This window comes from Hippocampus comes, unplaced genomic scaffold, assembly GCF_001891065.2.
Source record: "Hippocampus comes isolate QL1 unplaced genomic scaffold, H_comes_QL1_v1.1 scaffold137, whole genome shotgun sequence".
In the NCBI taxonomy this organism is placed as follows: domain Eukaryota; kingdom Metazoa; phylum Chordata; class Actinopteri; order Syngnathiformes; family Syngnathidae; genus Hippocampus; species Hippocampus comes.
Window position 1 is genome coordinate 25,169 of NW_017806002.1, and position 13,378 is coordinate 38,546.

A 13,378-nucleotide genomic window follows, 5' to 3' on the forward strand; every position below is an offset into this window, starting at 1 on the left:
ATGGCCGTATTGAAGAAGCAAGATTGAACTTTATTAAAATGACATTAACCTTTTTTTTTTTTTTTATCTTTCAGTCCACAAATACGCCACATATTAAAAACAAAGTAAAAGTAACATTAAAACGATTAAAAACTAAAGTAAAATTAAACATTTTCTGGGGGAAAAATGACTAAAAACTAAAAAACCCATTCTAAAAATAAAAAAGAACTGAATTTAAAATAACAAAAGTCAAAACAAAGTAAAAACTGCCAAATCCCAACCTATTATAACCCTGCCTCAAAATGAGCATCATCTTTGTCAAGACATATTCGATGTGAAGCAGGTGTACCATATTGAATCTGTGATTATTGTTCATTCCTGATTGGGTTGTTCTTCTCTTTCCAGGGCCCAATGGGTCCCCGAGGACCACCTGGACCCACTGGATCTCCTGTAAGTACTGACTTTACAGTATTCACTTTGCAGTCATTTCCTGTCACATACACACACACACACACACACACACACACGATAATTCCGACTGTAACGCAGCCAGGACAAACTATGTGTTTACAAAGTGGTGGATACTTTCAGCAACCAGCTTTGTTTTCTTTTGTTTTTTTTTTCACCTGCCAATTTATGTCTGGCGACCTCGCCCTGATTTTCGTCGCCTCCTCCTCCGCACCTGGAGGGCTCGCAGGTTTCTCCCACCCTGTAGAAGAAAAGCATTAGATAGGCAATGCCCAGAAACGGGTATTAACGTGATGTGGTTCCTGTGCGGAAACCTCCAGGTGCTTTCAGAAAGGTGGGAAAAAAAAATCCTTTGCGTAGACTAAATTTGTGGATTTCAACCACTGTGTTGGATTAACCCTTTCATGCACCCTGTAACCTGATAACATGATAAGATGTCCACTGTAGTAACCGCTGTGCCTGAAAGGGTTAATTATAATGTCAATCGGTTTAACTTTTGCATTTATAACATGTATCCCTCGAGGCAGTACAAAACAGTTCTGCAGACACAACCTGCTGCTACTCTAAGTACTTAGCATGATGCTGGTAATGTTTGTCATTTCTCATACTGTGGAGGATAAAGAATATATGTATTGTTACATCATGTTGCTCCGCTGTGATCAAATATCCAGAAGCAAACGCAAACAGATCTGTTGCTTTTAGCCTCTTAATTGTTTGATTTAGCTTTTTAGTAGAATATTTATTTTGGTATTTTCTAATTCTATTCATTTGAAACGACAGTTTTGTTTTTATTTTTTATATTTTCAATTTTACTCTTTCACTCACTTTTTGTGTTGTATTTATTTACTTTTATTTTTATTTTCATTCTTATAATATTGGAAAACATATCACATCACATGGGATCATTTTTATTATATTTTTATTTATTGTACATTTTTGACTATATTACACAGTTTTATTATTTTTATTTTTAGTGTTTTATGTTTTGCTTTTTTATTTTAACTTTTTGACTTTTTTAGCTTTGTTTGAATTGGTATTTCTTTTTATTTTATTAGAGAATCATTGTAGTTTTTAGCACATAAATTTTTTGGTTCTCTTTTATTTCTATTTTTTTCTTAATTTTTTTTCATATTAGTACTATTACAGTGTTAGTCATTGAATACCTTAGCTCATTCAGGTATTGCTTTTTCGTTAACATTTTTACTTTTATTTGTATTTTTTTAAATTGTATCTTATCTGTTGTATTAAAAACAACACCTTCATTATTTGCATTTTATTTATTCATTTATTTATTTCATGTGAACTGTATTATTTAGTCATTTTCTAAGCTTCTTTTTGTTTGTTTGTTTCTTGACATTGTTATCATGACTCTGTGTCTTTCTGTAGGGCCCGCAAGGATTCCAAGGCAGTCCAGGAGAGGCTGGAGATCCTGGACAATCTGTGAGTGTTCCGCCTCCTATTTCTCTCAACACGTCATGTCACTATATTCGACGGCTATGAGCATAAAACTGTCCCTTATCCCGTTCAGCCACGTTTTTGCTATTCCCCCCTACGGCAGCGACTAAAAACAAATTCAACATTTTGCGCGACTTGTGAGTGAAAGCTGAACTCCATAAGTGGCCATGTGCAGATTGTAATAACATCTGTGTTTCTCTTTTATTGATTTATGCGAGTAGACAAAGTCTGCTTGTCATTTTACTCACTCCTGCACTTCTGGCTTCCTCCTCCCATTTATTTACCCTAAATGAAGCTTCTAGAAATCACACGACCCCAGTCACTCTTTCCCCCGATCCCTCAGCAGGTAAATTGAACCCGGGGGGCTGCGCTAATCTTCCCCCCGTGGAGTTTGGGATTATCTTGCGTTTCCTCCTTGACGCCGCATCATTATGTGTGATTAAAATCACTGCACACCAGCCGGGACAAGCTGAACGGCTGCACAATGCCGCAGGTATCCAAGTCTAATACTTGTGCTTGTTTCCTCGCTGTTTACAGGGCGCCATGGGACCCCGTGGACCCCCAGGACCTTCTGGAAAACCTGGAGATGATGTGAGTGTGTTAAGATTTAACAAATATGATTAAGAAATATTTCCGCTCAATGTTGCTGGAACTTTGAGCTCTTGTCATTCCCGGAACTCAAATGTTTCAATCAAGGTCAGAACTGCAGAGCAAAACTCAATGTACAACCACATCCAGGTGGTTTTTTTAGACCCTGGTGAAACAAAATGTTGAACCCAGTTCCAGTGTTCCAAACACACAGTGTCCTTCGAACAGTGAAGGCTCCAGGATTTTTTTTTCTCTCCCAGGGCGAAAGGGGTGGTGGGGGGGGGGGTGGCTTGACCAAAACATATCGGGGCTGAGAAAATAATTAATAAATACTGTTTAGAAAATCAAATAGAATGCTGGAGGGGTCGAACTGGGGCCACACAGACTTATGACGGGGCTATCGACCCCCTAGGTCCGGTGTAGCTCCATCCTATGTGTAGCCTACAAAAAGTTCCTACTACCAGGATAAAGCAATCAAAATCTTCTTCACAGTATTTTACGCCATTTTTATATGGTAATATTTTCAAATATTACTTTTTTTTAAAGTAATTATTGATGAATATTCAAATTGTTTAAAATGTTATGGGGAACAAAAGAAGCACTTTGATTACATTTGTAAGAATTTTTTTAACTTTATTCAAGAAAATAATTGTATGTATTTTTATGACTATTTCATGTATTTAGGACTAAGCACTCATTTTTTTATAGGTTTTGTTTTACTTTTTGTAATATATATAATTTTCAATGTATACTTTTTTTCAGAAGTATGAAATTTAGACAATACTTCCTCTGGTCTGAACACACAAAGTTTTAACTGAATTGTATTTTTATTGGGTTGACTTTTTTGATTTTTGTAATTAATTTTATAGTGTTTTAAAATAATTGTTTCACTTCATACAGTTAAAAAATAATGCATTTAAAAATATCATATCATCAATTGTATTTTTTTTTCAGATAAATCTTGATTTAGGTGTTTGATTAAATATTTTGTCTTCCAAGTAACAACCTATTTGAAGCCTGAAGACAACACATTCAACTCTGTGAGAGTATCAGAAATGAATGATCATGAATTTTCTGTTGCCTCACCGTTGTACTTTTTTTTTAAATGAGTCACTTTTGAGGTTTCTGACACCAAGATGTAATTATCTTTTGAGCCACGAGATGGCAGTAAAAATTAAATGTCACCATGTATCCACTCAGTATCTCCGAACAATCCTTATCATGATCAAATGCAGCACTGTACCAAGGTTCACAATATTTGTAGCGTTTCTTTTCTTATTATTATCATCATTATTATTATTATTATTATTAATAAGACGAAGAAGAAGAAGAATATGACTTTACACTTTTTTTGTGTGTGTGATTTAGGGTGAGGGCGGCAAACCTGGAAAATCAGGTGAACGCGGACCTTCTGGACCTCAAGTGAGTGTGACATTACTTAAATGCAGATGGTGGGAGCCACGAAATTACACAATTACCTATGACATCATTGTATAGTGACAGCAAGAACAATGAAATGCTCTTCCATGAGATGACAGAAAGTTTCAGCTGACCTTTTGTATCCACCTGTTGCCTTTCATAAAACACAATAAGAGTGTCGCTTTGTGTTCAGCTAAACAGGCTGAAATTTTACAGCGAGACAGTCACTGTCCGCCCGTGAGTGTCTCACCTTCAAGTTTTCCTCTTTTGCAGGGAGCTCGCGGCTTCCCCGGAACGCCCGGCCTGCCTGGAATCAAGGGACATCGAGTCAGTCAAGGCTCTTCCGGGGCTTTTTTGTGCTTGACAATTTTTGGGGGGGACAGGGGAATTGTTTATTAATTATGTTTACTCGGTCTGCTTGTGTAGGGATACCCTGGTCTTGATGGTGCTAAGGGAGAGACCGGTGCTCTTGGGTCAAAGGTACAGTGTGATTTATGATGTTTCTTGATCCTTTTGGCCGACCATTATGTATTGGGCATCCTATTCAAAGCCATTATAAGGCATTTTACTTTTATCATTGAAAATAAAGTGTATTTGTCAAGATTTTTGACAAAAAAAGGCAACTCATATGGTCGGACAGACATAATTCCAAACTAAATATGTTTATTTTCGTAAATTAACAATGAAAAAGTATGATGTATTTTTTTCTTAGAGGTATGACTTTTTCTTGGAAAAAAGACCTTTTAATCAAAAAAGAAGAATTTTTATCTAGAATTCGAAATTGACATGTTTGTGTGTTTATTTAAAAGGTTTTTTTTAATTGGAAAATTACTTTTTGAAGAAGAAGAATAAAATAACTATATCCTGAAAAAATGAGAACATTTATTCTTGTAATATTGTGACTTTTCTTTTGGGGAAAAAAAATTCTAACTTTCAAGAAAGTCAGAATTTTTAAGAATAAAGTGTGATTTTATCTTAAAAAATAATAATAATTACATTTCCTGGTATTATCATTTGTCAGAGATAAAAAATGATGATTTTTCTTTTTTTTGGGGGAGCTTTATTTTAATTTTAAAATAACATTTTAAATATTATTCATATTTTTATTTGTTCATATTTTATATTTTATTGTCTTGAAAATGCATTAATCTTTTTTATGTGGAGAAAATATGACTTTTTCTTGGTGAAATTGTTACTTTTCTGAACGTGATACATTGACGAAATAATACCTTTTTTTTCTCTCGTAGTATTACGATTTTCCCATCTGGAAAAAAATGCTTTACGTCTGAACAATCTGTCTTTATCAGGAAGAATATCTGATCTTATCTTTAAAAAATATGACTTAATCTTAATAACATGTAATGTTTTTTGTAATTGTATGTAATAGTTAATATAATAATATTATAATACATGTATAATAGTTTTTTTTCTTTCCAGTGTAGCCAGAGTACTCTTATTAAATAACTTCATTTCAAAACTGATGATGACGATGATGTTAACTTCCTGTTTGCAGGGAGAAGCTGGTGCTCCTGGAGAGAGCGGATCTCCTGGGCCAATGGTATGTATGTTTACAATATGACAGTTTTAAATTTATTATGCTATAGCTTGCTGGCAGTGACAGAGAGTAGTTTAGCAGCTAGTGACCAATTCTTTGGTCAAAGTTTGATTACCACTTCCAGTTGAAGGTTACTTTCAAACCAAACACAAAACAAAGAGAATTACACAAACCAGAAGAGATCAACTGTCCTGTGAATGTTTGCTCGCTACATGCTAACACACAATGCAAAACTCCACAGATGGGCTGATGAAACTAACATTAATGTTGAGGTCATTATAAACTGTGAAGCAACTTATAGTTGAACATAAGCTTTCACAGGCATCTATTCTTTCTCCTCTGCAAAAAAATGGCTAATATAAATGCACCTCTGTTGCTATGGTCTTCTGTTTCAATTGTGTATGAGTCCACTGAAGGCGGATAATAGTTTGGGATCATTGTAGTTAGTTGTTATTTTGTTTTGGCTTTTGTGTTTTATATTTTGTTAATGTTAATTCATTTTTACAGCAAGTGTGTTAATTTGTATTCCTTGTGCTTTAGTTTTGTTTGTATTCGTTTTAGTTTTAGTTAAAAAAAAAATATATGTATATATATATATATATATATATATGTACGTCACAATATTAAGTGGCATAGTGTTTATGGAAGTAAATATGGTCCCGCGTGTACGATTACCACTTCCAGTTGAAGGTTACTTTCAAACCAAACACAAAACAAAGAGAATTACACAAACCAGAAGAGATCAACTGTCTTGTGAATGTTTGCTCGCTACATGCTAACACACAATGCAAAACTCCACAGATGGGCTGATGAAACTAACATTAATGTTGAGGTCATTATAAACTGTGAAGCAACTTATAGTTGAACATAAGCTTTCACAGGCATCTATTCTTTCTCCTCTGCAAAAAAATGGCTAATATAAATGCACCTCTGTTGCTATGGTCTTCTGTTTCAATTGTGTATGAGTCCACTGAAGGCGGATAATAGTTTGGGATCATTGTAGTTAGTTGTTATTTTGTTTTGGCTTTTGTGTTTTATATTTTGTTAATGTTAATTCATTTTTACAGCAAGTGTGTTAATTTGTATTCCTTGTGCTTTAGTTTTGTTTGTATTCGTTTTAGTTTTAGTTAAAAAAAAATATATGTATATATATATATATATATATATATATGGTGCATTTCTTGAGTGCAAGATTTAAAAAAAAAAGTTATTAAGCATTGATTAATAAAGGAAACTGAATCTATTTGATCTGTTTGACCTTCCTTCTTCTGTACGGATGGAGAGCCGTTTCAAAATAAATACATCTAAAGTAAACCCCGAAAGCTCATGTGTGATATTGACTGACAAAGACAAATAGTTGTTGTTAGTTTGAGTTAATTTTATGAACCTAAGAATACGTTTCAGTTAGATTTGTTTTTTTGTTTTTTTCAAAGAATTTTTGTTCTTATTTTATCTCATTCAGGTTTTTGTCTTTTTTTTTTCATTTTTAGTTTCATTTATTTTATTAATTTACTACAATAACCTTAGTCCCGTGTTAATGACCCCAGTGTTATCTCCCTAGGGACCCCGAGGTCTGCCTGGTGAGAGAGGTCGTCCTGGACCCAGCGGTGTCGCTGTGAGTGTCTCAAACAGTTCCGCTGGAATCAGCAATCAATATTTCATCGAACATGTGCTGACTTTGTTCTTTATTTTGTTTATTCCAGGGTGCCCGTGGTAATGATGGTTTGCCCGGCCCCGCTGGTCCCCCGGTAGGTTTCCAATCTTAAAGATAATCGTTCATCCTCAGTATCATTTGTAGGAATTCATGTTGGAAACTTTACACGAGAACCAACATGGATACTGTCTAAAGGAAAGCATGCATGAAAGCAAGTTTGTAATTTATATTGCTTTTTAGTTGAATCAAGAGTCAAGTCATTTTTGTTGTTGGATAAATCGACAAACACTTGGGGATTTTTTTTTTTTTAATGGCGTAAAATGTATGATTGTCAGATTCAAAAAGCAAAAGATACAGGACGAAATGTGATCCCTGATTTACATGGGAGAGCATCAGAGAATAACAAGATAGGAATTGATGTGAACATTTTCTTGAACTGAACTACGCTAATTTGCAAATATTCCACAAAAATAATGATGTTGTGGGATAAAGTGGATTACAAAAAAAAAACACACAAAATGGTGTGATGCTTGGTTTTCATTGATAATATTAAAATCCAGGGCTATTTAAATTTACATGTACAGCACACAAAGCCGCCCCCACCCAAGATGAGCTTCCTCTGGCAAGTTTTCAGAAAATTGCGCACGTTTTCTCCCTCCTTGCAACCTCGGTGACATGAGAAGAATTGACGATATTCAAGTAATTCCTCACCTACTTGAGCGTCTAAAATGTTGTTGGCTTTTTTTATTCCTCGTATAGGGCCCTGTCGGTCCTTCTGGAGCTCCGGGCTTCCCTGGGTCGCCTGGTTCAAAGGTCAGTCTCAAAGTTGCTGAACACCTTCCTGTTTGTTTGTTTGTTGTCACTTTGGTTCTTGGTGGACACGCATTACCATGCAGATGAACATTTGAACGTCATGTTGAAACAGTGTAGTCCTTTTTTTAACCTATTTCGACAGATTAAAAGACGCCTTTCACATGATAGAACACTTATGGGATGGAAGGGATCCAAAAGGAGATGACAAGCTTCTGTCAGAAAACCCCAAAATAGCCTCCAGTTTATGGAGAAGGAAGCATTCTGTTGCAGCATTATCAGCACTGAGCCTGCTATCTGTGTTTTCATCAAGTCCTTTAACCCCGCTACCAATGTTCTCATGTGTTTTCTTTGCGGTCTAATACAGAGACGACTCGAAACAATTGGTGTCTTTGTGACAAGAACTGTCTTTCTTGAGGCCAGACGAAAAGCTCTAATCGGGGAGAGATTATGTTAAGGACAAGTGTTGAAGCTTTGAAATGAGAGAAAGCAGCGCTGTATTGAAAAGCGTTTTAAAAGCGGCCCCGTCTGTGTGGAAACTTGGACCGAGGGTCTCATTCCCCTTCTCCCCCTCTCAATTCTGATTTATTCATCCGGAATGTGCAGACAGTCTCAGCAATTCCGGGGCTGCTTCAGGAGCTTCGACATTGATGCTGTGCCGTCTTCTCAATCTTTTGGGGATTCGCAAATGGAAGATCTTGATGGAAAATCTGGCAGTTTTCTATCAGTGACCTATTGTGTAACTGTATTTTGTGTCCAGAGGACTGTTGAAATTCCTTGACAGGATGTCCACAGATTTGAAAAAGTTCTTAATTAGTTCCCAAAATGAAGGCAGCCTTAATTATCTATATCTGCTGCTCAGAGGTCTAAAAAAATGGAATTTCTTCAAATTTTATACGTCGGTTAGGCCAACAGCAAGTAACCGCCAGCATTGTGACATTGGGAGAAAAAATCACCAGGGTTTTCCCACACTCCAAAATTCACCAAATTTGTATTGAGAATTGGTTGTGGGCGTGACTCCCAGAATTTGAGATTATAAATGAGATTTAATTTTTTTTTAATATATCTTTTGAATACGTTACTTAATACTAGGGTAAGAATTGCAAGTTATTTATTTAAGAATTATGATTTTATGAGTTTGAACATCGGTTTGTTAGTTATTAAATTAGCACAATTCTTAATTTTTATCCAATTTATGGCCAACAAGGGTTTTTCTTTCTTGACTGACTTTACTACCGCATTAGCCTAGGTTAGTGATAGATGGCGCATTTCATTTTGCATGCAAATTCATCACCATAAAAAAACGGAACGGCATCATAAAATGAGGATCACTTGTATTTAAAAAAATGTTCTTAAAATATCATGCTATGATATTGTGTCTGTATCCCCTACTCTTTGTGGTCACATTTAATGAACCAGAGGGTTAAAATTTGCCTTCCTAAACCTCCGGGTACTGTTGTAGAAGTGAAGCTAAATAAGCCCATTTGGTATTGCATGCACCGCATTTAAGCACTAAAAGGACCCAAGACAAACAAAATCATTATTAGAACCTTGGCTGAATGAACCAAGACTAAAAATAAACATCCACCTCAAAGCTCTTGCTGACCTCAAAATGAGTCACAGGTTCTGTCTGCAACCACACGTTTTTGGCACTTATTCTCCCTAACTAAAGGCCATGAAGTGACATCAACAGTCCGCCATGTGGGCAGAGGAATTCTGTCCATCTACTTTGTAGACTTTTTTTTTCTCTAAATACACTCTAGTTATGTCATACTCCAGAGTCCTATAGGAGAGGAATTCCAGTGAACGCCAAGCTGGATGTAATACTAGGAAGTGGGCTGGGATATGTGACAAGTTCCTAACAAGGTTGCAGGGGCTTTTTTTATACCAAACCAGAAGCTAGAGAATGCATCAAAATGTCAGAACTGGATTAAAAGAATTATTTTGCTCACATGTGACTCAGTGGGCTAGGTGTCCTCATTGGATATTGAAACTCTTAAAAAGTGCAAAGTCTTCTCTTCTAAGTGCACCATTAATGTTTGTTACCTGAAGAAACCTAACAAAAATGTGCATCCGTACAACTGTCGTACAGCGACGTGAAGCGATGGTGTCATCATAGCCATTCGAAGCAAATCAATATACACTGTATGTGGCATTTTTATTATTATTGAATGTACAATAATAATCCATGCAGTCCTAGTTCACTATTTCTGAAAATACCTGTTCATGTTTCCTTTTTACTATCCACCGTTATTCGCTGAAAAACTCACCTAATTCATGTTTTTTGTGATTGAATTGAATTGAATTGAATTGGGTTGAATTGAATACAACTTTATTGTCAAATGTGCTGTACAGCACAGATGAAATTTCTTCCCTCTCAACATAAAACAAGAGGAGCCTTCTGTATTATCACAAAATGGCGCCCAAACCCTGTTAAAATGACAAAGCGCACTTGAGGTGCATGTTTCAAAATCATATCATCTGTAACTGGCCATTTATTTTTAAGGTTAATGTTGTAAAATGAGTTCGGGGATTGAGGGGGTGTCAATTAGGATTTTTGCTATTTGTGGCATGGCTCAGTCTCTTCTAACCACAAAGAATGAGCGATTACTGTGACATTAAGCACACTAGCAAAATTTCAGGGGGAAGAAATTACAGTGAATATCACAATAAACCAAAATTTACTCAAGTGCAGTGCGGTGTTGGTAGCTAGCATTAGCATATGAGCTAGTGGCGGTATTTTAGAAAACAATGATTCAGTCCCACAATTTAGCCTGCTGAAATGCAGGCTAAATTGTGGGACTGAATCACTAATACTGTTTACAGAGAACGGAGCAGGGCCCAAAATTTATTTGTGCCCTAGTGATTTGCAGTAAACTTTAGCTGTTGAAATCCAAACCACCTTAAAAACCTTCATTCATTTCAAGAATAATAATATGATTTCAAAGACAACAGTGTGACCGTGGTTGATGAAAATGAAGCACAGTTTCAGATTTTTAAAATCCGTGTTTAATAATAAAACTTCAAATTATTTTAATCAAATGAATCCAAAACAAACTAACTGTACTTGGGCAGTGATTTTTTTCGCGTACCCCTAGAGGAAGCCCGTATTCAACATCTGCTTGTGTTGTCCATCAGGGAGAAGCTGGTCCCACTGGTGCTCGTGGACCCGAGGGTGCACAGGGACCCCGTGGAGAGTCCGGCACACCTGGCTCATCTGGACCTTCCGGCGCTTCCGTAAGTGATTTGACATCAAAAACTTTCTCATTGTGGTTTGTCATTAAACTCAGGGAGGCTTAAAGGTGTGTTATGTTCTTTAAAGGGAAATCCAGGTACTGATGGTATCCCCGGAGCCAAAGGATCATCTGTAAGTAGAAAAAAATGTATTGGGCTTCCTTAATGAGTATTTTGAATCACATTCTTAATAAAACCAGAAATAAAAGACTAAGACTGAGTGTTTTGCTTGGAAGGGTGCTCCCGGTATCGCCGGCGCTCCCGGTTTCCCTGGACCTCGCGGGCCTCCCGGGCCTCAGGGAGCGACTGGACCTCTCGGGCCAAAAGGAACATCTGTACGTGATCACAGCATAATACAGCCACCAGAGATAGTCGCTTTCATCTGGAAAATGCATGAATTTCCACTTGAGAAATATTTGAGGACGACGGTCTGTTTTTGTTTTTTGTCCTTCAGGGCGATCCAGGTATCACAGGCTTCAAGGGAGAGGCCGGACCTAAAGGAGAGCTTGTAAGTTTGATTTCTTTTGAATTTATTGACATTAACCGCTTTGAGACACATTTTCCTCATATCATGAGGACACAACCCACTTTCATAGAAGTCGTCGAAAGCACATTTCCTCCACTTCCTAGCTTATCTCAGTCGACTTTTGGTGAGAGATGTGTGGTGGGGTACATGTTGCCGGTCAACTGTAGTGCTCAATACTCTCAGACAGTCACATCAACCATCCAGTTTTGATCACATTTGTCCATATTTGAGCAAGGGAAGTTGGGTACACCATGGACTCGTCCAGTGCCAGTTGCAGGGCACATATCAACAAGCGACCATTCATCTTCTTCAGTCCCATTTAGTTCTCTGACTTCAATTGACTTCACTTAGCCTCGGCTCACATCCCTCTCCTCAGATAATGCATTGTTCTCCGAGTGGACATAGCACGGCGAAGCTCTTAGTGGTTATATCATCATCGTCAAAACAGCATGGATATTCCATAAACACTATGGCTAAACGCAATAATGCGTGCATGACGCTAAAAGGGGCAAAAGTGTCTCGCTGTTGCAAACATGCTGCCGATGTTGAACGAGCCAACGAACGATGGATGGTTGGGCAGTCACTTTACTGTTTAGGTAGCCTGAAGATTGACAATTTGTTAAACAGACTGCTAGAAAAATCATTTCAAGTAGTATTGCAAAATAGGCATTTGCTCTTGCATCTACATGTGGTCACGCCTGACTTAGAGGAAAAATAGCATTTATTTAAATGTTTCAATGCACATATTTTGTTATCGTTCTGTACTGATATGAGTTCTAATCATGGCTGTTCTGTGCAGGGACCGGCTGGTCCTCAGGGAGCCCCCGGCCCACAAGGAGAAGAGGGCAAGAGAGGACCGAGAGGCGAACCCGGTGCTGCTGGACCAATTGGACCTCACGGAGAGAGAGTGAGTACTGTACTGTGAAATATGTACAGATACTACAGTACACTATAGCAGTCTGAAGGTTATCTAGTTGTTTGATGCAGAACCAAACAGAAGGAATTTGAATAAATCCAGCCCCCAAAGCCAGTTTTATTGAGCAAGATTAAATTTGGGGGACATTTTCATCATGGGGCGGCATGGTAGTCGACTGGTTAGCATGTCGGCCTCACAGTGCACAGGTGCAGGGTTCGATTCCGGCTCCGGCCTCCCTGTGTGGAATTTGCATGTACTCCTTGTGCCTATGTGGGTGATTATGAGTATGAATGTTTGTCGATATGTGCCCTGCGATTTGCTGACAACCAGTTCAGGGTGTATCCCACCTACTGCTCAGTCAGCTGGGATAGGCTTCAGCATGCCGGCAACCCTTGTGAGGATAAGCAGATTAGAAAATGCATGGATGGAACATGGATTTTTTATTATGAGCAGAGCCCCATGAACTGGCTAAAAAAAATCATGATTGAAAAGACGACCATTTTTGTTTGAAACACACTTTTATGGATCATTTTTGGCCATTTCTAGGGTTCCTCCAGAGAGGAACTCTTCCCAGAAATTGTTGCTATTATATTGAAGCTACAAATACTATACACATTAGTGGAAAAAATGTGTTCCAAGATTTTGATGACTTGCTGTAAAGTTTCAAATTGCCTTGTGTGTGTGTGTGTGTGTGTGTGTGTGTGTGTGTGTGTGTGTGTGTGTGTGTGTGTGTGTGTGTGTGTGTGTGTGTGTGTGTATATATATATATATATA

At 37.4% G+C, this 13,378-nt stretch overlaps 1 protein-coding gene across 1 annotated transcript in view; it reads left to right on the forward strand.

Moving 5' to 3' along the window:
- col2a1b (collagen, type II, alpha 1b) overlaps positions 1-13,378 on the forward strand; it is a gene marked incomplete at its 5' end in the record, with an annotated part of 65,020 nt that overhangs the window by 24,387 nt on the left and 27,255 nt on the right. The window contains 14 exons of the mRNA XM_019892392.1: positions 1,834-1,887; positions 2,440-2,493; positions 3,859-3,912; positions 4,183-4,236; positions 4,336-4,389; positions 5,423-5,467; positions 7,026-7,079; positions 7,168-7,212; positions 7,878-7,931; positions 11,067-11,165; positions 11,251-11,295; positions 11,399-11,497; positions 11,617-11,670; positions 12,488-12,595. Coding sequence (XP_019747951.1) covers positions 1,834-1,887; positions 2,440-2,493; positions 3,859-3,912; positions 4,183-4,236; positions 4,336-4,389; positions 5,423-5,467; positions 7,026-7,079; positions 7,168-7,212; positions 7,878-7,931; positions 11,067-11,165; positions 11,251-11,295; positions 11,399-11,497; positions 11,617-11,670; positions 12,488-12,595 — 873 coding nt within the window. The remainder of the gene's footprint in view (positions 1-1,833; positions 1,888-2,439; positions 2,494-3,858; positions 3,913-4,182; positions 4,237-4,335; positions 4,390-5,422; positions 5,468-7,025; positions 7,080-7,167; positions 7,213-7,877; positions 7,932-11,066; positions 11,166-11,250; positions 11,296-11,398; positions 11,498-11,616; positions 11,671-12,487; positions 12,596-13,378) is intronic.